The 27,325-nt window shown below is 37.4% G+C and overlaps 2 protein-coding genes and 1 long non-coding RNA gene across 25 annotated transcripts in view; 1 reads left to right on the plus strand and 2 right to left on the minus strand.

Annotated features, from left to right (window-relative positions):
• nbeab (neurobeachin b) overlaps positions 1 to 20,546 on the minus strand; it is a 295,564-nt gene extending 275,018 nt beyond the window's left edge. For 9 of the 17 annotated variants that reach the window (XM_082179444.1, XM_082179438.1, XM_082179443.1 and 6 more), the window contains exon 1: positions 19,925 to 20,546. In XM_082179444.1, the coding sequence (XP_082035570.1) occupies positions 19,925 to 20,197 (273 nt within the window). In that variant the 5' untranslated portion in view covers positions 20,198 to 20,546. Of the gene's footprint in view, positions 1 to 16,785; positions 19,015 to 19,924 lie in introns of those variants that run through there. The other 8 variants (XM_082179445.1, XM_082179442.1, XM_082179447.1 and 5 more) reach the window with 4 other exon arrangements.
• Positions 1 to 27,325, plus strand: part of LOC309505970 — a 293,235-nt gene that overhangs the window by 40,503 nt on the left and 225,407 nt on the right. The window lies entirely within an intron of this gene.
• The window catches only part of stard13b (StAR related lipid transfer domain containing 13b), a 95,530-nt gene continuing 91,501 nt past the window's right edge, over positions 23,297 to 27,325 (minus strand). For all 7 annotated transcript variants that reach the window (XM_082179456.1, XM_082179455.1, XM_082179459.1 and 4 more), the window contains 4 exons: positions 27,003 to 27,239; positions 26,517 to 26,734; positions 24,420 to 24,596; positions 23,297 to 24,148 (listed from right to left, as the gene is read on the minus strand). In XM_082179456.1, the coding sequence (XP_082035582.1) occupies positions 24,031 to 24,148; positions 24,420 to 24,596; positions 26,517 to 26,734; positions 27,003 to 27,239 (750 nt within the window). In that variant the 3' untranslated portion in view covers positions 23,297 to 24,030. The remainder of the gene's footprint in view (positions 24,149 to 24,419; positions 24,597 to 26,516; positions 26,735 to 27,002; positions 27,240 to 27,325) is intronic.

Consider the following 27,325-nt stretch of genomic DNA (forward strand, 5'->3'; position numbering starts at 1 on the left):
TGTCGCCCATAAACACACTTACCAAAGATAACTTCAAGGTGCCTGTGATGACATGGAATGACTTTAAGGGAATGGTAAAAGTTGTGAATGTGATAAAAGGTAATGTTTAAATAATGTCATCCCTGTCAATGGAACAATGAGCATTTCAAAGAGTCACTTCTGTTCTGTTTCAGATAGCATGCTACTTTAGAATACATTTGCATGCTTATGCAACTCAGTAGGTTTTGGAACAGATCTACAGTATGGTCAGAGACAATGTCTAAATTTCAACCAACTAACCTTGAATGCAAGGCTTGGACATTAACACCCACCAAATGCGGGTGGATTTCAGCCGTGGCGTGTAACGCAGTCGCTCCTTCTAGCCACATTGGCGGGTTGAATTTTATATATAATGTATACATTTTTCAATTGTCTTTAAAAAAGGCATCTGAAATAATAAACCAAGTGCAATGTAGTATTGTCAAAAATATAGATTTTTCGATACGGAAATATCTGAAACAATTCCAATACTTAATTTCCGCAGAATAGATACACGATACCAGCTGCGCTTTCTCACTCTCTCATCTCTCCGACAGCGAGTTGACACACAAACCCGTCTCCCCTCACTCACTCCTTTTACAAGGCTTGAATTTCGGCGTGGGATTGCACGAATTGCACATCATTTTACTCATTCCCGCAGATTTTGAGCTCACACCCAAAGTGTGCACACATAAAGCTGCCTTTCAGTACTAAATTGAATTATTTTTTGCTGCTTATTGCGCTTAAACAATCAGTACCGTTCTTGGCGAACTATTCACGTAAACTCAGTCAGTTGTTTTAAGTGAACATAAACAGTTGAGAAAGAAAACGCATGTGTAACAGTATAATGGATCCGTGTGTCAGGGCTTAAAGTGACAGCAGCCTAAAATTATACTAAATTATGAGATGTTTTTCCCTATGGTATCAATTTCAAAATTGTGGCCAGTGAAAATGCTGAGTGGCTAGTAACTTTGTAAAACGACTAATACCACAAAAACACTAGCCACAGTGGCTGGTGAACAAAAAAGTTAATGTCAAGCCCTGGTTGCATGTGAAATAATGTGACCAGCACACGGGTGGTCAGACCTCTGTTAGGATACACTTAAAGGGATACTCCACCGAAAAATGAAAATTCTGTCATCATTTACTCACCCTCATGTTGTTTCAAACCTGTATGAATTTCTTTCTTTTGCTGAACAGAAAGGAAGATATCTAGAAGAATGTGAGTAACCAGACAGTTTTAGATACCATTGACTTCCATAGTATATTTTTTCCTACTATGGAAGTCAATGGTATCTAAAACTGTCTGGTTACTCACATTCTTCTAGATATCTTCCTTTCTGTTCAGCAGAAGAAAGAAATTCATACAGGTTTGAAACAACATGAGGGTGAGTAAATGATGACAGAATTTTCATTTTTCGGTGGAGTATCCCTTTAAGCAATACATAAAAAATATGCTTTAGCAGGGGAAACACTAAATAGTAGGGCTGGCTGGGTAAAAATATTGATTTATTTGTTAATCATTCTTATTTTGATGAATCGATAACGATCCTTAAATCCCAAGAATTGATATTTTGGTCTATGCTGTTTTCAGTTGATGTATGAACAAAATGTGCCTCCCGTCCAATAAATTGCAATAAGATTTGTTGTTCATTGTTACTTTTGATATGAAACTAGGTCTCAGCTTTCAATTCTTTTATATATTATTACAATATTCAAGCAATAAATGGCGTTTTGGCGCGCTTTCATATCGCTGTGCTAGGGCTGTGCGATATAGCTAAAAAAATTATCACGATATAATGTTTCATATCGTTCGGTATCGATAATTATTGACTTTTTTTATAACTTTTTTTTTTTTAAGACAAGTACAAAAGTTTGAATTTAAACCACTATTTTTTGTTTTTGTTTTTTTTATCCACATTATTAAGGCAAACAACAAATGATATTAGTTTTAGCAGTCAAAAATTAAATGTAAACAAAAATATCTTCTTTATGTCTTATATTAAGATAAAAAAGTAAGCGTTAAAGAAACTCTTGAACTTAAATAAAATGTTACAAAATGTGTGCAATGTAAAAGTGTAAACGTAGAAGAATCAAGGTAGGTCTTGAAACTTTGAGGTAGGTCAACATCTGTAATAAGTAGGGGTGTAACGGTTCACAAAATTCACGGATCGATACGACACAGTGGTGTCACGGTTAGGTCAATTTTTCGATACAACAAAAAGAAAGAAATGCCAAAGAAATTTCCTTGATTTAAAAAATATATAATTATTAAAAGAGAAATTATTTTAAATAAGTTTAAAAAGAGTTTTCCCTACATCTTGAAACTTTTAGTTTTATAAATGGGGGTAATGTATTTGAAGGATGAAGAAATAATGTTTTGGTCATCACATTACAAATAACATTTAAATATGATCATATTTGAGTTTTGAAGTGCTGGAAAAAGATGTATGACATACTTGAAAGCATTTTACTATTCCTATCAAACTTCCATGGTTACAGTGAGTGTTACTACAGTAAAGCCATAGCCTATACAATGAATGTTGCTGATCTGTGGACTTAAAGCCTATAACTAGTTCATTCATGGCACAATGTTTCTCCTGGTTTCCACGTCAGCGCTGTTTGATCCATTAATAACGGAGAAGTGTGAATGCTTCTCACTAGATCTTGCAGCGATGTTATTACTTCAGTGGCGAATTCAAATGCTTTCTTTACCGGATCTCTTAGAGCTGTGTAGTAACAGTGTCGCTTGATCAAGATCGGCTCATGCTGCACTCACTGACATTGATGGTCCAAACTGATAAACGGTCCATGAAGCACAAAATAACGCAGTTTCGTTCCGCTTTCATTGCGCTTGCCATTTGATGTTGGGCAACGTTGTGGTGGTCGTGCGTGCATTTGAATGAAAATATTGAGCGCCATATCGAACATTTTTCATATCGTTACCGACAATGGTGTACCGTCAATAAATACCGATACCGTTTTATCGCCCAGCCCTACGCTGTGCAGCTCAGTTCAAGCGCCACGTGAACTGATCATCTATTTCGCTTTACTACAGCAACAAATAAACATGAATGGACATTAGAAGGTATGTTGAAAGATATAGTACAACTGACCAAAATCCGTATGGTCTCATGTAATCACTCAATCAGTGTTTCAACCGCGAAAAGATGTCAATAAAACAGCTTGTAAACAAACACGTAATGTTACATTTACCTCATAAGCTATTCAATGTCCATAAACTTGTTAGTAAGCTAGAAATATTAACTCTAGAGAAAAGCATTTTGCTAATATGCTCTGTTACATATTCATTGTATTTTTACTAATACAATATGTATGTTTGAATAAATCCGTTTTCATGACAGCCACCATTTCAATTAAATTGTTCACCCTTTATATTTTAAGAAACGAGTAGAAACAATTGTCATTAAAAAGCTATTATTAGAACGTTGTTATTATATAAACTTCCTTATGTATAATTTAAATGTAAGTAGCCTATGCAAATCAGTTTATTTATCTTATTATTCTTATTCCACTGTTCAATCAGAATTCATCATGATAGATTTTAATATCACTAAGATTACAAAAAGCATTTTGATTTCACTCTTTCATGTCAGAGCAAAGATACCATCTGAGATTGGTTGTTCATAAAAAAAGATATAAGGTCTAACTTGAAATCGTATCTTGTAAAGGCTCTTTACATGCAACGAGCTAAGATTGAGCTACAAGTATAAAAAAGCTTAAAAACACTTTGGAAAAAAGGCAAAGGAAGCCGGGATACTGTCTGCTTGGATCATAAATGTACACAACATCACTTCTGTGGGCCCACATAGTTCAACAAGGGTGATGACTCACCAGCATAAAAGAGCTTCAAAGGCACATAAATATAGCCAAGTACACATCAAATATAGCATAGTCGGTGTGGGCATGTGTGTCTTCTGAGCAGTCTAACAGATCATTCGTTCGTCATGCAGGTAGCATCCAAATGATGCTTCTTTTTGCATTAGCCTTTGTCCACTGAGGTTCTGAGGAATTCAGACAGCCCTTTCGCAAAGGCAGACAGAAAGATAATGCACCATCACTTCCTCCCCCGGAGTCACAGAACATAAGAGAGACGTATGAGAGAGGAGAAAGAGACGAACGGGATGGCACCATGATATATTTATTAGGACTTACCAAAAGTGTCTATATTCAAAGATTGTGTGAATCCTGTGACTCAGAGTTTGCAAACTTCTTAAAAGTCTATCCCCAAAAAAGGAGCAGAAATATGACTTTGGAACTTTAAAAGTAAGGCAATATGGCAGTGAGGTCTGTATCTTGCTGTGCTTAGACATTAAAATGCGGCAAACAAAAGCAAAGGATATTTTAGGGCATTTTTCACACTTTACTCAAAAAGTTACCAAGTTGAACAAATTTGTCTACTAACAATATCATATATATATATGAAGAGTTCAGATGCAAAAGCCTCTAAATGCCATCTGAAATTTTCTTATAGAATGATCATTTTTATCAAGCTCGTATATTTAAGTTCAGTAATTCCACTTAAATGACAATTAATAGGTAATCTTCATTGCCATTTAAGTGAAATGATTGAATTTAAATATACGAGCTTGATAAAAATGATCATTCTATAAGAAAATTTCAGATGGCATTTAGAGGCTTTTGCATCTGAACTCTTCATATATATATACAGTAGAGATCAAACTTAAAGAACAACATACAATTTACTAAATTTCAAGGTCACTGATTAGTTCTAATTAAAGTTAACAGGAGCAGAAGGGTAGTTTTTTTTTAGCATATTTTATAAGTTAAATATATTTTGAACTATATAAAACTTAAACGAGACAATTAAAAAATAACACTGGTCAAAATTAGAGAACTCTTTCAGATACCTCCAAGTTAGTGATAATGTAGTCTCGCATAGCCAGACCTTCAGACTGACGGCAGAAGGTCTGGACTCTATCGCAGCATTTCTTGGCCAAGGACCGCCCAAGAGGACGTTTGACTGACATGTAACACAACCAATCACAGTTTGTTTTGTACCGCGTCATATTTAGGGGCGTGACAATATAATGTTGATGTCCCTACAATAACAGACCGGTGTGCATCTAATAAATTATTCATTCAAGAACCTTGTGCAAGTTTACTGCATCAATGGAGCCGCGAACTTCACATACTTTTGAAAATACAGCGTTTAGTTGATCGTGGTAAGCGCTCATTGTCTCAGTTGTAAAAACAACGGCTTTCTTCTTCCACGAGGGGTTTTGGCGTCATGACATTTGTTTCCCGGCAGACCGAAAATAAACGCGACACTCGCGCCCCCCGGAAATCCGATAAAATTCAACCAATCAGATGACGACTTCGACATTCCTGAAGTGTTTCCAGTTAAGTGTACCATATGCATCAGACGTTTAGCCAACGTTCCGTGGGCGTGACGTCTGAGGCTGAGACTAGTGATAATGTGGCACCTGGTGCTAATAACCTTAAAGGGATACTCCACTTTTTTTGGAAATAGGCATGATCTATGCTAAGATTCAATGATCTATGCTAAGCTATGCTAAAAGTGGTACCGCCAGACCCGGAGATCAGCTGAATGGATTCGAAAACGGTAAAACTCAACTGTTTAACTCTGGGGGAGTTGTAAAATTAGCCTATTTCCAAAAAAAGTGGAGTATCCCTTTAAATATCTGGCACACCCTATTTAACTGGTAGCAAACTTTCCAATTTTAACTGACTTTGCAAGATGACAAGCCGCTCTAAGGTGACTGAAACCCTACGACACCAGGTTGTCCAGATGAAGGCCAAAGGGATGTCCCTTTCAGCTATTGCAACAGAAATTGGTCGTTTCAAAGAACGTAAAATTTCAAATGCTTGAATGTTGAAGCTTTACAAAGACACTCAATCATTCAAGTCCCCCAAAAAGGCTGGTTGTCCACGTAAGACAAATGCACGAGAGGACAGGACGATGCGGACACTTTCAGTGGGGAATCGGTTCAACACTGCAGCTGGAATTGCTCACCAGTTCAGAGATGAACACGGTAAGGATCTTTCTCGGCATACAGTGTCTCGACATTTAAGAGAATTCGGACTGAAAGCTCACTCTGCAGTGACCAAGCCTCTCATCAGCAGAAGGAATCAAAAGGCTAGACTAACCTTTGCGGATGAGCATGTCGTGTGGACAGAGGAGAACTGGTCAAAAGTTCACTTTAGTGATGAAAGTCCGATGGGAAACATTATGTTCAGCGTCAAACTGGGGAAAGATTGAACCCACAGTGCGTAAAGAAGTCAGTCAGAGGTGGAGGAGGAAGTGCCATGGTTTGGGGGATGTTTTCTGCAGCAGGAGTTGGGCCTATTATACAGCTACATGGCAGGGTGAATGCAAATGTTTATCAGAACCTCCTTCGGCAACATGTGGTTCCTTCCCTGCAAGCCATGCAATTCATGCAAGACAATGCCCCCTGTCACACTGCAAAATGGGTAAAGCAGTTCCTTGAAGCTCAGAAAATTGAAATAATGAAATGGCCAGCCCAGAGTCCTGATCTAAACCCGATTGAAAATATTTGGAAAATCCTTGGCGACAAAGTTCTAGCTAAGAAACCCATTACAGTTACCGAACTGTGGAAGAGACTGGACGAAGAGTGGACCAAGATCACACCAGAGCAGTGTAAGAATGTAGTGATGTCCTGTGGCCGCAGATGTGCTCAGGTCATTCAAAGCAAGGGCCTCTACACTTCCTACAAAATTTTGACTACTGTAATCCTCAAATGCTAGTTGTAATGCTTTATTTTGTGCTGCAATGGTTATTGTTCTCTAATTTTTATCGCTGTTTTCTCCACAAAATAAAGGTTTTTGTTGAAGGACCTTGGTTATTTTGTAAAAAATGCTAGCAGAACAATGGTATACCCACAGCTAATATTCCTTCAAATTTCAAGCAATGAAGATTAACTATTTCTGAAAATAATCAAGTGTTTCTTAATTGTTCTATAATTTTGATCTCTACTGTATATATATATAGTATAATTTAGGTAAAATGTATATATAATCAAGATCAAGGTAAAAAAAAAATCTTTATTTTTATTTATATTCTTCACGGTTCACAAGTTTTTATATTTCATTGTTTCTCAAGCTTTATTGATAAAAAAAATAAAAAAATAAAAATAAAAAAAACATTATTTGTGCAAAATAGACGCCACAAATATACCCTGGTAATCCAGAGTTCTCGCGAGAGCACAAGTTGAATTTGCTCAGCGAGTTACTCTGGTGTCGAGTAATGATGCTCATTAAATATGCCCCTCGATCTGAGCTGCACCAATCACATCGGGTTATCTGATATAGGCGGGCCAGAGGCGAGCTAAACAGATGACGACAGCGCTGTGACGTCGAAGTCATTAGTAAACATTGCAAGATGGCTATGGATGAATACCAGTTGTTTGAAACGGCTTTGGCCGCTACAATTTATCTAAAACAGGAACAGAAGACGTCGCTCGAATCGTTCCTTTGCAAGAAGGACGTTTTTGCTGTTTTGCCGACCGGATATGGTAAGAGTATAATAATCTACCAGTTAGCTCCCCTGGTAGCTAAGCGTATGGGGTTTATTGTTGTGATTGGTTGTAGTGTTATCCAATTGCGTGCAGTGAGATTTTCAAATGCATGCTTGGTGCCGCCCCTCGAGCTGGGCAATTTTCATTAGTCGACGCCAGACCATTAATCTTTTAGATTTAGGTCTGGATTTCCAGGCTACCAGAAATGTAGGATAGGCATAATTTTAAAGCATAATATATATAACAAAAACACAAACAAGAGCACAAACAGCACTTTCTATAAGTAAATCTCACTGAATTCAGATGATTAAGAATTTTATAACTCCACTTTGGGGTTTGGGTTCTGTTTCATGTAGACTGATGATAGATTTTCATAATTTACGGCAGTTATTAAAAGAAATGTTTCTGCATGTGGGTTAATTGTGAAACAGGTCTGTCAAGGAGAAAACACTTTAAACACACCATGTGTTTTATCTTGTGAACTGCACTGTAAATAAAACTAGCAGCTTTATTTCAATGATTGGAGACATTGTGCCTCATTTCTGATGTGCCGTTTTCCGGCAAGAGGCAAAACTGGGGCAACATGAATTTTAAATGCTTCCTGTGAAGTACAAAAGCCATGCGCTCAAAACACGAAGAGTGAAATCTTCCCCTCAAGCCATCTTCAGAAAAAAATAAGACCCGTTTTTGGTAATAAACGGATCCCAGTGCCTGCAACTGATATGGCCCTTCCGGAACAGCCCTATCTGTCAACCCGGCTGAGTAGAAACAGAGGGCTGAGGAAACGCAATGATCCCTGATTGTTCCAAAAATGTCAGCTTTTCATCATCACTAAATCCTCCGTCTTGCGGAGGGCATGGACGAGAGATAGGAGCGCACATGCCCAGGGTCCTCCCAGAGGTCTGAGGCTTTACACGAGCAGCTCGCGCTCCGCTGCTCAATGCCTGCTGTTCTGTGACATCAGAGATGGAGTCGGTGGGGAGGAAAGCGGAAGACACGGAGCATTAACTTCCTTTAAGCTCTGGTCCCACACCATAAACATCTTCTCAGTATTGGACTTTAGTTTAATGACAATCTGAGATTTATGAAGGACATTTCACCACTTAAAATAAAATACATAGGCTATATATAAAGAATGACACTGCAATGTGACATCGTCTATGCTACATGAGGTACGATATTTTAGATATTATTGTTATTTCATTGTTATTTGATTTTATTATTTTAGTTCTTTCAAGGAATAAATATTTGGAAAAAACGAAATGAGATCATTAAAATAATAAATTAACGTTCAAAACAATTCTTCCAAAAGGTGTGTTTACGGTGCCACTAAATGAGTACTGAAGGTCTGTCAGAATATTTTAGTACTGTATTCCGACAATGAAAGAATGTATGTGCATAAAAAGCTGTAGGTGAAAAAACATAAAGGATACATACAATGGATGTAGTGTCTGTATTAAAATTTGTTGAAATATATAATTTTTTTCATTTACAATAAAAGTAAATCACCATCTTGTTCAGGCCAAAGTGATAATAACACACCTGACATCGCAATTACGACATTTCAAATTTATAAATACAAACTTCCCACACCATATGATCCACTTTAAATATACATCATTCAGAGTCAGTAAGTGTTATATGAGGTTCTCTCTGAATTTGAATAATTTGTATTATTTCCCAAAATTATCTATTGTCGTCAAGGCGGGGAAAAAATGATTAAACAGCAGACTCACTGGAGGGTAAAATCACTGAATATAGGGAACAATTTCAGATGTCACCAATAATTACTAATGATCCTAGTCATTTCAATGACTTAGGCTTATATTAGTGCTTCCAACACTCTTCCAATATGTCCTTTTAAGATCTTTTTATCTCATCATTTGTGTTTTTATTTTAAATGCACCCCAGTTACATCATGAATCACTATTGCAGCTATTTTTTCATTATGAGTCACACAGATTTCAGAAATGTATTACACTGCACATGTTAAAAACAGGCCAGATGCCCCTAAAATGTCCTTTAAAAATAAGACCATCCAGTCAGGATAGCACTCAGGGGTGCAACAGATGAGGTTTGTATCTCGCTAATTCGTGATAAGCTTCATGTATGTGTTGTGATCAAAAAGAGAATTTTCGGATTAGCTGTGTCATTTCCCGTTTTCTAAAGGCAAATATGTATTTGCTGAAGCAACAGTCCTGCGCGTACCATTCCAGAACTCTACACACAATGCCAGAGGACTGTGACTAATGCTTTGGACACAGTTACACTTTATCCCTGACGTTAACAGGACTCACTAGATATGCATGAAAAGCACAACTCTCACATTAACCATCAAATTTCACCATGAAATCAGCAGATTTAATTTATCAGAACAGCTGTTTCACTTCCAAACCCTTGGATAGTCATTATTTCCTTGACTGCTTCTCTGGTCTTGTATATCGACTGCCCATAAGGTCACATTTGCATGGTCTGCTATCCGCACTCGTTCATGACTGGAATAGTTTGGGATATAGCTTTGGAGAAGAGTTTAAAAGGTGAGCTCTTTGCTGTGGGTCTTCACAAAAGTTTGGTTTTAAATTAACCTATTAATAACGTTCATGGAAGACAGCACATGACTAGTTCAAGTAAATGTTAACGTGTTACCTCCTTGGCATTTAGCTAATCGTTAATGGAATGAATAATCAATAATCAATCAATAATGAATTATTAGTCTGTGTGCTCTTTTCAGTATAAGGACAAAATATTTCCTCACACTTTAAGAATATCAAATCGAACTTATTTAACAGGTAAATAGACAGACAGAAAGACAGACACACAGATAAATAGAGATTTTTTATTACACAGTTCCATAGAATACTTGGCTCTGATTGGTCAACCGCAGCATTTACCGGTGAAGTATGTTATTTGTTGTATGGCACCATGGACTTAAATTATTTTATGTTTTTGAAAGAAGTCTCTTGTGCTCAAAAATACAGTAAAACAGTGATATTGTGAAATGCTATTTCAAATAATGGTTTTAAAATGCAATTTATTCCTGTGATGCAAAGCTGTATTTTCAGCATCATTACTCCACTCTTTCTACAGTGTCACATGATTCTACAGTGTCACATGATCCTCCAGAAAACATTCTAATACGCTGATTTGGTGCTCAAGAAACATTTCCTATTAGTACAATTTAACAAATCAATTTTACATTTGATGATAAAAAAAAAATGATAAAAAAAAAGCCTTAATTTAATTACTGGCCCTAAAATTTTCTATGGTAGTGTAAACATTGTACATGTGACCCTGGACCACAAAACCAGTCACATGGGTCAATTTTATTTAAATTGAGATTTATACATTATCTGAAAGCTAAATATATAAACTTTCCATTGACGTATGGTTTGTTAGGATAGGACAATATTTGGCCGAGATACAACAAGGTTTCCTGAACACTTTCAGGCATACTAAACGTCATTGGTTGAGGGGGCATTTAAACTACACCATTTTCAACTAAAAACTTTTTTATGCATTTTGGCCAACAACGGCATTTTGACAGCCTGAAAACGCACGATTTTAAAATCAGGTTTCAAAGTGCAAGTTGTAGAAATGATTCAGTCATTGTGTCATTGTAAACTACAAAAACACAAGTCTGCAAAAACGGTGACGTCATGTGCATGCATATTACGTGTTCAGTCTATATGTTTCTTTCGCAGTGACATCGCCAACTACATCGTTTTTAGTTGTTTTCATGGATTCATTGTTGTATGTGCGCGAAAAAAGCAAAGGAAAAACTTTAGTACATCGTTGTTGTGTAAACACCCTGAGTCAGTGTTGCTGTGTCAGATGTGTCGGGATACACTTTTTGTGTGTTTTAGTCAAGTCAATCTGTGAATGGCTTATTTATCGTCTTTGCATATTAAACTGGCACTAGCGAAAGTATTTAACATAAGAAAAGAAAAAAAACACACTTCAGATATTTAATATCATCTAACATTATGCTAATGAAATGAGCAACTAAAAACAGAAAACAAAAATTAAATCATTAACTATGACATTAAGTTGAATACTGAAAAGCAACTAAAGTTGCATTCATATGCTATTAGCACAGTCGGATAAACAGCACTTTAAATCTTATGAAAGCCTGGTGACTATGTTTTGATGGAGGTTTTCAGGTATTCAGTCTTTATCGGCAGCCAGGGGAGCTGATAATCCATGCAAGCACACAGCGCAGTGGGGCGACAGAAACAAACCTAGAACCTCATTACCAGCATTCTGGCAGTAAGCATGTCTGACCTCTGAAAAATTAGCTGCTCTAGCCAATTCTACACAGCCCACTTAAGAATTCGAGTTTTAAAACCTATATTTCATCTGGGACAGCGAGGAGAAATGGAGCAAATGCAGGTCAACACTTTATCAGAATTTGGTGGCTCTCAGCACTGCGAGTAGCAATATCAAGGACCAACAGAACTTTATATTAGATAGCAGAAGAGAGAACGATTTGTCCCAATTGAGGCCCAAAGTCGCAATGGCAGAAATAAGTCTATGAGGGAATAGCTAAGCGGCTGCTAAGGTGCAACCCTCTATGTACACTCTGAAGCTCGAGTCGCCATTGGCTAGTAATTTTTTTATTTTACTCACCAGACTTTTTACATGGAATGCAAGAACAATGCTAATGAAAAAAATCTATATAAATAAAATATCAATATAAAATATAAATTTCAAACATTAAAGACACAGACAGCGGCAGGAATATTAGGCTGCTGTCACTTTAAGACATGCGTTGTCTTTCATGAATGTTTATGTTCATTTAAGATATAACCGACTATGTTTACTAGGATACTTGCCAAGACACAGGCATGTTAACATCATTTTGTGTATCAAATTGTCCATTCAAGTGCAAGAAGACATGAAATAGAAATTAATTACTAGGGCATTGCTTGTTGGTTGCTTACTCGCCAAGGTAAAAAAAACACAGGTCTCAGGGACATTTTCGGTTCCTTGCCACTGTTGCCTTTGGCTTGCTCAGTTGGGGATATTTTGGGGATATTTTATTTTATTTTATCAATCAATAAATTCCTCTTGAAACAAACTTTGTTGTATTATTTTAATTTAATACTGTGAAGCTGCTTTGATACAATCTGTATTGTGAAAAGCGCTATACAAATAAACTTGACTTGACTTGACTTGACATTTTGGTCCCTAAATAATGCGCAGAATCTTCCTTCAATTTACCCTGTTTTGTCTACAAAGTAAAAATGGCATGTACGTATTAAAGGAACCGTATGTAAGAAATGTATTTCAATTAATCATAAAATGGCCCTGATATGTCACTAGACATTAAGAAATCATGTTCATTTCAAATACTTATATCACTGACAACAGTAGTCCGGCTAGGATATTGTCATTTAAAAGTGAAGTTGCAGCCCTCAACTGATGTTGATGTTGTTATGTTTTGGCCTGATGTTCCACCCTCCACCTATCTACCAAACACGAAGTCAGTAGTGTTTCGGCATCCGGGTTGCCAGCTCTGCTCTAGTTACCACAGCTGCAGCTACAAACGTGTCGGATAAAAAATGCCAGCCTATCTGGCAACCTCGAGTCAGGGGGAGGGGATACACCGCTCTACAGTCATTTGAAAGTGATTGCCGTACCAGTTTTGGCCACAATCTTACATACGGTTCCTTTAAGGTGTGGTCATTTACTGTTGTTTGGCAAATTTTTGAGGGCAAAATCCAGTCATTTCAATAGAAATCCACACAATCTGGAATTTATTGCCCAGAATCCTACTTCATTTCACTTCTGTTTGTCTACTGAAAGTTGCAGGACTGAACGCTTAGAATAGTATTAAAATGTGGTCATATTTACCATTGATGTACACATTTTTTTTGTTGCAAAATCCAGTCATTTTATAAATGGGAATCTCCACAATCTGGAATTTCTCGTGAAGACGGATGATTTCCGCACGCAGATTTCGCAAAGGGTTCAAGTGGTCACAATAATCATTTGCCACATTGACAACAGAACCCAACTTTTGACTGAAATTTCTCTAATGAAATCTATCCGTTAGCTGCAAAATGTAAGATATTACTCACGTGCATATTACAAACGGTGTGAGATACACATTGCAGTTTAATACATTAGGTCAAGCAATAGCAATGAGAGAAAAACCACAACAGGGTTTGCAAACTTTGACCCAGTGCTGAGAGTAACTGCTTATATATGGCATATATTTCTTTTAAAATGATGAACAAAAGATTTTCTGGACTCCACAATGGTAAGGTCAAGGTGGATGTCATCTCTTCCAACCCTTTGATTAATATGGCAGACATGCAGCAAACAACCAGAACAGAACGGCATCAACGTGCATTCTAAGATTGGAAACATCCCATGTGGGATATGACAAATGGAGAAGAAGAAAAAAAATCACTGTGGTTTATCAAGTCAGCATTTCATTTTATGGCATTTAATTGTATTTCACTAACATACGACTCTTGACTAAAGTAAATCCACATGGATATAAAACAGCAGTGATTGTTTAAGACAGCACGATTATACCAGAAATAGATTTCTGTTCACATTAACCTAATTTAACCATTTTCAAGCAATAAAAGCTACCTACAGGATGAAACATTCCCACTTTATCAGTATAACAGCTTTCATTTTAGACTTCGAGGCAGAGTGAGATTAACGACATAGTCGTTCTTAATTAGTCCAGATAAGACACATTGTCAAGACTCAGTCTGGTAGCACATGACTGGGAACACGAGAGATCTCTCTCTACCGCTAAAGGTTCCTGTGTTCGCTTCTGCGGAAATTATGGATATTTGTTGTCGATTAGGCCTCTGAAAAGCTTTGTATAGGAATCAAACTGTTGAAGAGAATTAGAGGTAACAACATTAACCTCCAAGCTTATTATTTTACATTATTATCATGAAAAAGCTTATCGCTGAGGTTAGGCAATCATTTGAGAGAGTTCATCATAGTTCACCCCCCAAAGAAGTCATTATTTCCTCAACCTTGTTTCAAATCTGTATACTGCTATAAAATTAGAATTTAGAAAAATATCCACACCTTCATACAATGACAGTTTATAGTGACTGTCAAACTCCACAAAGGACAAAAAGGCTAAATAAAAACACCATAAAAGTAGTATTTCAAATCTTTTCTCACACTTCGGATAAGGAAAAGACAGAAATTGGATACCATGGGTTCTTGTCACCACGTCAAAGCTGTGCCATTTAGGAGCCATTTTTATTTGAGAGCTGCATACTGAGTTGAATAATTCACTCTCAAATTAATGATTAGAGTTAAAAAGCACTTCAGTTTCAGCTCGTGGTCACGAGAAATTGTTGATGAATGGAAGAAAGCCTTGTGAAGAGTTATTTTGTATTTCACAGTAAGTAGGTTTGGAATGACATGAGGGCGAGTAAATAATGACAGTTTATATTTGTGGATGAACTGTCTCTTCAACTCTAATGAACACAATCCTGTTCACTTTCAAACTTCAGGGCGATTCAATGTTCATTTAAAGATTTCACCTCACAGTACAAGCATGTTCTTCAAATAACCCTTTGAGGCAAGACCATGTCCCCATATGGAACCACATAGTATTAACAGAAAAATGCGTCCGCTGACCATAGTTCAATTGTCAAGCACCTAATCCTTATGCTCAACAAAACTTCAACCTGGAGTTGGTAGACAAGTATAAAAGTGTATGTGTGTGTGGGGGGGGAAAAAGAACAGCATAACGTAAGACGCTTCACTTTGTGCAAAGAAATAAAAACCATCCCTGTCTACATCCCTGAGCCTTCGCTGTTAAAATGTTATAGTTAAATTTAGTAGCAATGCAAAAATTTCGGAGATATTCTAATACGTATTCTAAGGTTTATAGTGCTTTAACTGAATACAAAGAAAGCACAGGTTCAAAATACATATATATATATATATACAAATACAATCTACACATCAAAGACTGAATGCAGCTTCCAACTCAGAGGAAAATACGACCTTCTGGAAATACACAATGCTCTGTATACATATTTGTCTTTCTGCTCCATTTATTGTACAACTCTTTCTCAAGGGATATTTTCTAGACAAAAAAAGGTTACACTTACACTGGACACAACGCATTTACGAACCCAATGTTCCAATTCTCCATTGTCCATTTGCGCTTTGTATATTGGAGAGTTAGTACAGTACCATCTATGAATAAGCAGGCGCAATTATCAATGTAAACGGAATAGAACAAAACAGAGAATGTCTTTGTCCATACAATGAAAGTCAATGGGGTCCACTGTTGTTTGACTTTCATTGTACATAAACAGCTTTTGGAACGACACGAGGGCGACTAAATGATGACAACATTTTGAAAACTACACTCAAAAGAGAAGATCAGAAGCAGCATTTTATAGACACATTTTTTATTTCATTCAAACCCTTCATAATAATATGGAATCCTTCTGATTTGGTTCACAGAATCATACAAAATACTTTTTTAGATCCAGCTTTGAAAAGATTATCTTTTGCAGTTTGTTCAAATCCTTGAAAGAGCTTCTTAATTGTTAATGTTCTCTGTATCCTACTAGTCACTGTTTCACCACCCACAGGTCTGAGTTTTAACTCAAACAGTCCAAGTGTAACAGACAGCAGCAACCTCGGAAAGACAAAATAGGAAAGAAAAAAATAGGGTTGGAATTTATATTGGCTTTGAATTTTACACCGGATGCCTAGTTTCCTTCAGCTAGATTGAGTCCGGCTTGCTGGCTCTTCCTAAGTGTCTTACCTGGCTGACTAATGGTCCTATTTCCTGTTCCTGCTCGAACACATCATCCTGTCCAACACGAGGGGTACCTGTGACACATTGCACTTCTGGAACGACAGAGTTGCTTTGTCAAAGTCTCTCGGCGAATCAGACAACACAAGATGTAAAGTGTGCTGAAGGTACAATGTGACAAACAAGGTGCAACTTCCCACCGTTTCATTCCTTTGGGTCAGATTTAACGATACGATAAAGTCAAGAGAGAGTGCTGCCTCAGTCAAAATCTAGCGGGATCAACTCCATTACACATCTCTGAGTCATTGCACTATAGAGACTCCAGCAACCACACTACAGCACTGTTCTTACTGTGTTTCTGAGGCGCTGACAAGAAAAGTGATAACACAATGGCGGTGTGATTGTGACTATTAATCACAATACAAAAAATTTGCACTTCTCAAAAATGTCTCTGGAACGACTCACTTTGACAGTCACATCATGACTTGTGAATTCGCCTCTCTGGTGAGATTTGCCTGGGCGTGCTGTTCTTCTCACTTCAATTACTCAAGAGATGTCCAAGTTGCACTGAGAGTATCAAAAGTCAATTAGAGTCACAGGACTATGCCTTTGCCCTGACATGCCAAGTGCGGCAACACATTTGCCCAGTATGGTCACATCGCTCCCCACTGTGACAGAACGGCTGGTAATTAAACTCTGTAGCAGGAACAATGAGATTGCAAATATCAAGGTTCAGATATGTAGGGGTTAAAGCAGTGTGGCACATCGAAAAGAGCTGGGCCTGGATCGCCCGGGTGCATTTCTAACACGATAAACTAATGAAAAAGAAAAATCGATAGCTTGGATTAAACAGAGGACCAGCTCTTCATTGTGCTGATCTAACAGTGAAAAGTATCAAATTGACACTACAATAAAAAAAGACTTAACGATACCAATCTTTTAGCGTGTTGCAGAAAAAGTTGACGTTAAAAAATGATATGCCCACCTGCCATTCACATGAGATCGCAGCAATTGCAAACAACCAACAATCCAATCAATTCCCAATGGACAAAATCAAGTCCTTCTCTAGTTCGAGAAACCGTTTCAATCATTTCACAATAGGGAAGAAAAGGCTATCACAACTTCCGTGTAATGCCGACTTTAACCTTTGTTCACATAATAGAACATCAACTGTTGTCTAAATCGGTCAAAAGGCCTGTCTTGGTGATGTAAACTCACACATTTTGTCATCATTTACTCACTCACCCTCAACTTGTATGAGTTACTTTCTTCTGTTGAACACAAAGGAAGATATTTTGAAGAATGTTGGAAACCAGATAGATATTGACTTCCTGGTTACCAACATTCTTTAAAATATCTTCTTTCGTGTTCAACATAGGGTGAGTAAATGATGACAGAATGTTCATTTTTGGGTGAACTATCCCTCCTTTAACTGATAAACCCTTTTTTCACCAGGGAGTAAAACAATAAAAAGGTAATTGCAACTTTTTATCTCGCAATTCAGATGTTTTTTCCCCCTCACGATTCCAAGTTTATATCTCACAATTTCTAGTTAAAGTCAACATGAAATGGAAGTTGTGATAGTCTTTTCTTCCCTATTGTATACATCCAAGTGAAACGGCTTCTGGAATGAGGGGGGGAAATGTAGGGAGGGACTTTCGCCCTCTGGAACTGATTGGATGGTGGGAAGTTGGGCGTTGCCAACTAAATGGAGGCAGATCTGAATGCCAACTTGCAGTTAGCTGTGGAGGATTTTTAGTCCCACCCTCCGCCAAGACATACATCATGAGAGAACAGACACCGTTTCGAGGTGGAGTGGAGGTTAACATTTTTAATTGAAGATTACGAGGCATATTCATTAAAAAAATTATTATAATAATTATGTGCACGGATAAATCATTTATAATAAACACTGCAATATTCTGTAAAAAATCTATAGAAATTGTCAGTTTTGATTTCATGATGACTTTAACGCCACTCAATTATGACTTTTTCCTAAGAATTCTTATTCTAGAATAGAGTTATTATCTCTTTCCAGTGGCGCCTAGCCTACTTTCGTGAATGAAAGGAACTGTCTGTATCACCAAAGGCATATTTTGTATAAGAAATATTTTTCATTTCATATTCATAATGCATGAAATCACATATCACATACACCAAAAAGGTACACAGAACTCTCTCTCTCTCTCTCTCTCTCTCTCTCTCTCTCTCTCTCTCTCTCTCACTAAAACAACTGAAAACAACTGTCTGACTGATAAGTGATAAACACTGTTTATGAAAATAAAATGTGTGCATTGTGGCTGAAGAACCCTTGGCAAATGGTGTCTAAGGGAAGGGCAGTAATTATTCCCTCCACTGTCACATCAGAAATGTACCCTGGCGTGCCGTAAACAGCAGCACCTGTGAGCTCAGGAACAGACCTGTTGTCTAAAATGCAGTCAGCATCGCCTCCTTGACTCACCATGAGCTGCTATTGTGTGAGACAGACAGCAGTCACAAAAGAGACACCTGATCCTGAGTTTTTCTATGCTGGATGTGCCTCTGGTTTCTTAATCTTTATTCCTCAGTTCAATGCATCACATTTTGTGAAGTCTGTGATTGTCAAATCAATAAAATACTGAAAATCACACTCAGGCGGATGAATATCTTACTCCAGCAGGTCAGTGTTGTTTGCCCGACAGCTCATTACTCAGGCTATTAACTAAGAATCACAACGAGTACAAAAGTTTGTAATACCACAGTTACAGAATAAGTAATGTTTGACCAAACACCCTGGTCCAGGTCTTGTGTGTTCCACGAAAATCTATTTTAACAAATACTCAGCAAATCGACCATTAACTTAAGACTATTATAGCTAAACAAGCATGCCATAAGCCTGCCTGTTTTTACACAGTCAAAGAACAAGCATAATCAAATCAAATCAATATATATATATATATATATATATATATATATATATATATATATATATATATATATATATATATATATATATATATATATAACTTTTTTGTTGAAAGCATGTCGAACTTTAAAATTAGATTTTTTTTGTCAATATCAAAACATATCTTAATACACTGTCAAACATTTATTATTTATTTATTTGGCTAGATGTCCAGTAAAACATGAAACATGAAAAATGTTGCCTATTTGAGAAATAAACTTGTTCAAGTTTTTTTTTCCCCTTGCCAAATAGTTTTCAACAAAAAGTCTAACAAAGAGATACCTTGCTTTAAGGATGTTTTTAATGAAGATCAAGAGTAATTTTTCCAGTGTATGATAGAAACACGGGTGTCATGTTAACTACAGCAGGACACTTGTTTGGTGACTGTTAACAAGTATGACAGACACTTTGCCATATGTCAGTGACTGTAATGAGAACATAAGGGCACAAAATAAATGCTGCATCCGAACACCCACAATCTGTGATACAATGTCACAACATCATTCATGCATGGGGTTTAGGACTCCCAAAGTCAGTCTCAAAACCTGAAAGCTGCCTATCTAGAGTCCATTGGATTGTTCAAGGAGCCCCAACAAAAAAATGCTTTTAGCCTACGTAGTGAGTAGGTTTTGAAACACAGCCACAAGAAGTAACACTTACCAGATTCAACACTGTTTCCACTATGTCTCTATTGCTGACCTCGCCGACTTGAATGAGACCGGAGAGCACTGCGAATTTCGTCTTGATATTCCGGATCGGAACCGAGGGGTTTATCACCCCGGCCGGTAGCACCACCGAGCCGGAGCAGGACATCATCATCATCATGTCACCGGTACTGGAGCCCGCGGTTGCGGCGGCGGCGGCTCCGTGATGCCTGTGGCCAGGATGAGGTGCTCTGTCGCCCGGCGTGGCCACCGGCTGAACGCTCGCCATATCCTGTCAGCCGCGATGTTTAAAAACAGCGCTGTATCATCAAGAACAGGAAGTGTTTTAGTCAAATCAAGTTCGATTATATATTTTGAGCCACTTTAAAAAAGGGAACAAAATCTCCGATAGTAATTAAATATCCACCGGCTGTGAGTCGAAACGCATGTTGCGGGTTCACAGTAGGCTATACTCTGGTCTGGATGCACCGCACTGTACTTGAGCTCGCTGGCTTCACTCTCTGATTTGTGTTCAGTGATGTAGTATGTGGGTTTGCATTACCCAGCTGGGGTGTACCGATCAAATGTTTCTCACGCTGGGAAAACGCCCTCTATGTGCAGTAGACTACCGTAGGCTGCAGTGTGCGTCCTGTCTGCACAAATGGGTCGAAGGGAAGATTATAGACTGATCCCTACCGATCAAACAGGTAGCCTAAACATGGGGTGCAGTGTAACACACAGAATCGCTGTACATTTTTACATTACGCCACTGCAGTCAACATGTTTCTATATTTTCTCTAAGATAGATAGATAGATAGATAGATAGATAGATAGATAGATAGATAGATAGATAGATAGATAGATAGATAGATAGATAGATAGATAGATAGATAGATAGATGGATGGATGGATGGATGGATGGATGGATGGATGGATTCTCTAAAATAGATGGATGGATGGATGGATGGATGGATGGATGGATGGATGGATGGATTCTCTAAAATAGATGGATGGATGGATGGATGGATGGATGGATGGATGGATGGATTCTCTAAAATAGATGGATGGATGGATGGATGGATGGATGGATTCTCTAAAATGGATGGATGGATGGATCGATGGATTCTATATAATAGATTGATTTATAGGATTTTCTAAAATGGATGGATGGATGGATTCTCTAAAATGGATAGATGGATGGATGGATGGATGGATGGATGGATGGATGGATGGATGGATTCTCTAAAATAGATAGATTGGTAGGATTCTCTAAAATGGATGGATGGATGGATGGATTCTATATAATAGATTGATTTATAGGATTTTCTAAAATGGATGGATGGATGGATGGATTCTCTCAAATAGATAGATTGATATGATTCTCTAAAATGGATGGATGGATGGATTGATTCTCTAAAATGGATGGATGGATGGATGGATGGATGGATGGATGGATTCTCTAAAATGGATGGATGGATGGATGGATTCTATATAATAGATAGATTGATAGGATTCTCTAAAATGGATGGATGGATGGATGGATTGATTCTCTAAAATGGATGGATGGATGGATGGATTCTATATAATAGATTGATTTATAGGATTCTCTAAAATGGATGGATGGATTCTCTAAAATGGATAGATAGATAGATAGATAGATAGATAGATAGATAGATAGATAGATAGATAGATAGATAGATAGATAGATAGATAGATAGATAGATAGATAGATAGATAGATAGATAGATAGATTCACCATCACCTAACGATATCAGTCCACTGACTGAAGCCGGCGCTACTTTCATGTTATTGGTGTGGTAATTAATAGCCTACTATAAAATAATTTATCAAATATTTTTAACTAAAACATGTTTATTGTCCACGTCTGATGACCTGCTGACTGTAAATTATGTTACATATCATTGGTCACTGGTGCAATCATCAGCAAATGTAATATCTGTAACATTTCAACAAACCATACTGAACTTTTGAATTATTTGTGAAGACAACTCAAAATTCAAAGGTGTCTTTATTATGAAGTATTTTGACAGTGAGCAATAGCATTCACAACCTCATGAGGCAAGGTTTCAATCTTTTATTTAGATGAAGCTAGTTAATGATCAGGAGACACAAAATGTCTGACTGCATTACAGTGACATTAATGATGTTATTAAGCTTTTAGAATGATTATTCCTGATCCACTGCCTGCTGAATGTACAGACACAGTGTAGCTACTGCATAATAAACGTGAGGTGTAAACGGATGTATCTTGTGACTAAAAACATGACCATATTTTGTTTGTTTGTTTAATGAATGAATGTGGATCTCTTTGTGTATCTGTGTCATAAAAAAAAATAAAAAAATGTTTTGACTCACTGTGGTGAGAAGATATTATTCTGTCAGTCTGATGCTATATAAACCACACAGTTCACTAGATGACAGAGGCCATCTGATGGATTGATTCTTTGGCTGTCTGCTGGAAACCACACCAGAGAGAGATGCTCTCACATGATTAAAACCCATGCAAATTTATTTACAGCAACAAAGTGTTATTCAAAGTTCATTTGGTGTAGTCAACATGCATTAAAAATTTATACTTTTTTGTTTGTATCATTGTTGTCTCCCATTTTAACATCCAAACAAATTATGATAAAGCAGTTTGATATCAAAACACAGTAAACAAGCTGAGATATTTGTAACTCTGCAGCCTTTGAAGCATTTTACATATATATATATATATATATATATATATATATATATATATATATATATATATATATTATAAAATATAGTCCAATAATATCTGGCAGTCATTGACATGAAGGAAAGGTTTGTTGTAGTTAAAACCTGACATCTAGTGGATAAAAGAAGTACTTCACCTTTAAGCAATAATATTGTCAGAATAGAAAATGCTTGAGAAGAATTAATTCATTGTCATTAAGGAACCAGACCGTTCAAAAGTTTGAGGTCGATAAGATTTTTTTTTAATGTTTTTGAAAGAAATAAAAACTAACATTGTGAAACAATTACAATTTTAAACAACTGTTTTCTGTTTTAGGAATTATATTTTAAGTGTCACTTGATCCTTCTGAAATCATTCTAATATGCTGATTTTGTGCTCAAGAAAAACAAGTTTTCACAAGTCACACAAGTGCTCAAGTTTTCATGAACTGATGAATAGAAACAGGATTTTTTTTAACAAATAATTTACTTACATTATAATGTCACAGTTGAATACATCTTTCAAAAAAATCATAATAACCCAAAACTTTTGAACGGTAGTGGTTATGATTATGGTATAATTATTGTTATGAAAAACTGTTATTATATAAATGATCATGTAGATGATAGGACAAAGAAAAGTACCATCAAAAAGACAGTAAACAAATTAATATTAATTCATTTACATAGTTTAATAAAAATCGTTGTCTCTTTGTCATTAATGTAATCCAGTACTACAAAAGCAGGTCTGAAAAAATCAAACCCAAGTCAATTTGTCCATCCATTAAAACAAGCAAATTAAAATTCCATAATATTACACCCATTCATGGACAAACATTAAAATAGAAACAGAGAAAGCAAAGTAAACCCAGCTTACAACTGAGTAACATTTTGTACCATATGAATTACACTGATATCTGTGCAAAAGGAGATATCAAAGACATATACGCAAAATGTTCGTACTACATGAGCATTTAAATATATATATATGTATATATATATAGTCTATACAAGATGTGTGCTGATACACACATACACACAAATACAAACAAACACATACATGGACATGCGGTGCATGCATGTGCAAATATAGCTTTCTTTTTTTAATTAAATAACATATGCTTCCCAGAAGCACTTAAGAGCTTAGGTGTCCTATACATTGTATAAGATCATATAAAAGAATAAAATAATTAATTATAATACAAATAACAATAGTTACAATAAGATAATATAAAAAATGGACAAGCTAAAGGTACATTGGATAGTTTACGACATTCCTGTTTGGGTTTATTACCCAGACCAGGCAACTCTGCCCACTGTGCAAAAGGGCAAAGAGCTGCAGAACGTTTCTCAGGGTATTGAGAGTCACAGAACTGAGAGGTTCCAGAATGATAGCACGGCTCAAATTTTAGTTTCTGGACCCTCTGTCTGGATCGGCTGAAAGGAATTGCGAATACGAGCGGCTTCGGCGGCGCAAAGGTGTCCGAATGCTTTGTTATACCACTCCGGAGTTCTCCCCCTGAAAAGCAGAGCAGAAAAGTTACCACACTGACATGCTTTCATTTCTACGAACAAATCAGTTACAGTCAAAGAGTTCAATACTAGTTGTAGTTATGTGTGTGCGTGTGTGTGTGTGTGTGTGTGTGTGTGTGTGTGTGTGTGTGTGTGTGTGTGTGTGTGTGTGTGTGTGTGTGTGTGTGTGTGTGTGTGTGTGTGTGTGTGTGTGTGTGTGTGTGTGTGTGTGTGTGTGTGTGTGTGTGTGACTCAATCAGCTATATATATATACTCACTTCAGGTCCACTCTGCAGATGTGGGTGAGTCTGGACTTGCCAGAGCCACAAGGCTCCAGTAAGTAATTGGATTCCATCACTATAGCTCTGATGCCCCCTACAGGTAGACAGTCCTCATGCTCGATAGACACCGACACCAGAGAACACGTCCCCCGCGGCAGATCCGTCCTCCATGACCTGAAGACAAACATTGCAAATCATACAATCGATGTAGTAAACAAAGTAATCTATTTGAAGTGTATCAAAACCTTTCATCGAAGTTATACATGAATTTTGAACAATACCCGTTCTTGTCTTAGGACAACTTAGATTAACTTTTTTGATCCACTTGTTGACTACTGTGTGTGTATGTGTGTGTATATATATATATTAGGGCTTGCATAGACTAGTCGAGTAGTCGATAGATCGACTACTTCAACCACTAGTCGACGCTGTCGGAAACAATCGACTACTCGAGCGTCCATTAACCATAAATGAATTAAAAATGGCGAACGTCACCAACAGACGCCACACGTCAGATGTGTGGAAGTATTTCATCAAGGATGACAAAAATATTGTAATTGGCCAACTCTGCAAGAGGCCGTTCACATATTGCGTTTAAAAACGTGTGGAAAGCGCGGCCGCTGTCTCCTACAAGCGCTCGCGCTCCCATGGCGTCTGTCGGTGCTATGCAACCGTGAACTGCGCTCTCCATGATGACGATGAAGAAGTATCAGCAAAGGATTAATTGATTTCTAGCCCTTGCATTAGCTTTACTACTAGATATATTTCTGGAGATGAGAAGGAAAAACCCGCCTGGAAAAACTAGCGCACCACGTTGTTTCCATATGAGCGCGCTCGCCGCGCTCCTACATTTGAAATAACGACCTTGAGCGCGAAAAAGACGCGATATGTGAACGGCCCCTAGAAGCAGACGTCTGAAATGAAAGGCAAGAACGGCTATTTATTTGGCTTTAGACTGTTACATGAAAATTTAAAAATGAAATGTCATAATTATAATGTTTTGAGAGTTTACTTATGTAATTGTTGCATTAGGCTATGAATTAATAAATGTTTATTGATAAGATCTAGCTATTTCATGTCTTTTCATTTAAAGTAGCATGAACCACGAGTAGTCGAGTAACTCGAGTATTGTTTTGATAAGGAATCGACTAGCAGAAATCAGTAGTCGTGCAACCCCTAATATATATATATATATATATATATATATATATATATATATATATATATATATATATATATATATATATACATACACACACACACACACACACACACACACACACATATGTACAGTATTCAGCAGCTAACAAATTCAGCAGTTACTCTTTATGTATAAGACATATATGTTGAACCAAAACATTTAAACAAGAGTATTTCTCAACAGTTAAAAGTGTTATATAGCCCATTGAATCATTCTCAGACTTAATGCTGCCAACAATGCTGCCTTAATGCAGAACCACTTGGGAGAGAATTGTTAGAAGACTTATTTATTTGCATAAAAGAGGACAATGGTACAAGCAGATTCCCAAAGCAACATTATAAGTGTGAAAAAAAGCAAAAAGAATGGACTTGAAACAACCAGGCCTTCATTTTCAGCTTTCATTTTGCGACGAGTGATTTTTTTCTAAGAAAAGAATAGGAGAAATGCCAAGTGTCTCAGAGCTAGTGAAAGCTGTGAAAAGAGTGTTTCAGCTCACACAGTAAAACGCAAGTGCAGAAGTGAAATGCATTGTTGTTGTCCACACAGGAGCTACCAACTGTAGCCAAAGCAAAAGAAACTCATTTAGACTTTTCTAAGGCCCATATTAACAAAATATAGACTTATGGGAATCACAACTCTGATCTCATGAGACCAAGTCAGTCATTTTGGATCTAACAACATCCGAAATTTATTTCATTGCAAGGGGGAGGAGTAGAGTGACACTTTTTCATCATGACAATCACTCTATACATTCTCTCATGGTGGACAAGTATTTCAACCAACCTTAACACTATTAGGCACCTGTGAGGGATTTGGTCGAGACAATGTGAGCAACACTCCTCCATGACTTGAGTATTTGACTAATTTATGACATTCTCAGTTCTGGAACCCACCTGAGCACTACAAAGTCTCTGCTGGGATGTGGGGGCATACAGTTGAGGACATACTGGAACACTTCCGTCTGCCTGTCCAGGACCTCACACACTTTCCAGTTCATCAGATCCACGTCCCACAGGTGGCGTTCCCGTAGAACACGGTTCAGAACCACAGACGGAGGAGCCTCCACCTCCACCGAAACCCGCCAGCGTCGCAAAGGGTTCCCATCACCCACCTGGAGTCAAACGAAAGCACTTTACTTAGTATTAATTCACGAGTTCACATGGACATGAAATCAGATAGAGTAAAGTATGCTTATGTGGGGGAGGGCTCCGAGCTCGGAATTTGGCCCGAACCCAGAGTACTCCCGCTCTTTGACTGGGATGGGAACCAGCCAAAAGTGAGGCGATGAGGAGGTGGAGGGATGCTGTGAAGCTGTCACGGGACAGAGCTGAGGGATGACTATATATACTGCAAAAGCAGTAAAAATTCTCTATTTATACCTTCTTATAGGACAGCTCGGTGTTTCCGGTGCTCTGGCAGGACACCCAACCTTTGGCCTTTTCCCGTGATTCTTTGAGGAGACCCTGCAGTCTGGCCTCCATAAAGGCAGGCCAGGAGCCTTCATCTTCCCCCTCTTCCTCTTGATGTTGCCGCTTGCAGAGCTCCTCAATCGTGGGAGCCTGAAGCTCCGCCTCCACGTAAGAGTTCCGCGATTGTGTCACCATTTCATGTGGAATCTGAGGGAAAATAAAACAATTTGTACTCAACAGTAGGGATAATTGAAAAGGCCAATAAAAACAAATTTAGTGTGTGTATGTGTCTC

The sequence above is a fragment of the Leuciscus leuciscus genome (assembly GCF_965113295.1).
Source record: "Leuciscus leuciscus genome assembly, chromosome: 9".
In the NCBI taxonomy this organism is placed as follows: Eukaryota; Metazoa; Chordata; class Actinopteri; order Cypriniformes; family Leuciscidae; genus Leuciscus; species Leuciscus leuciscus.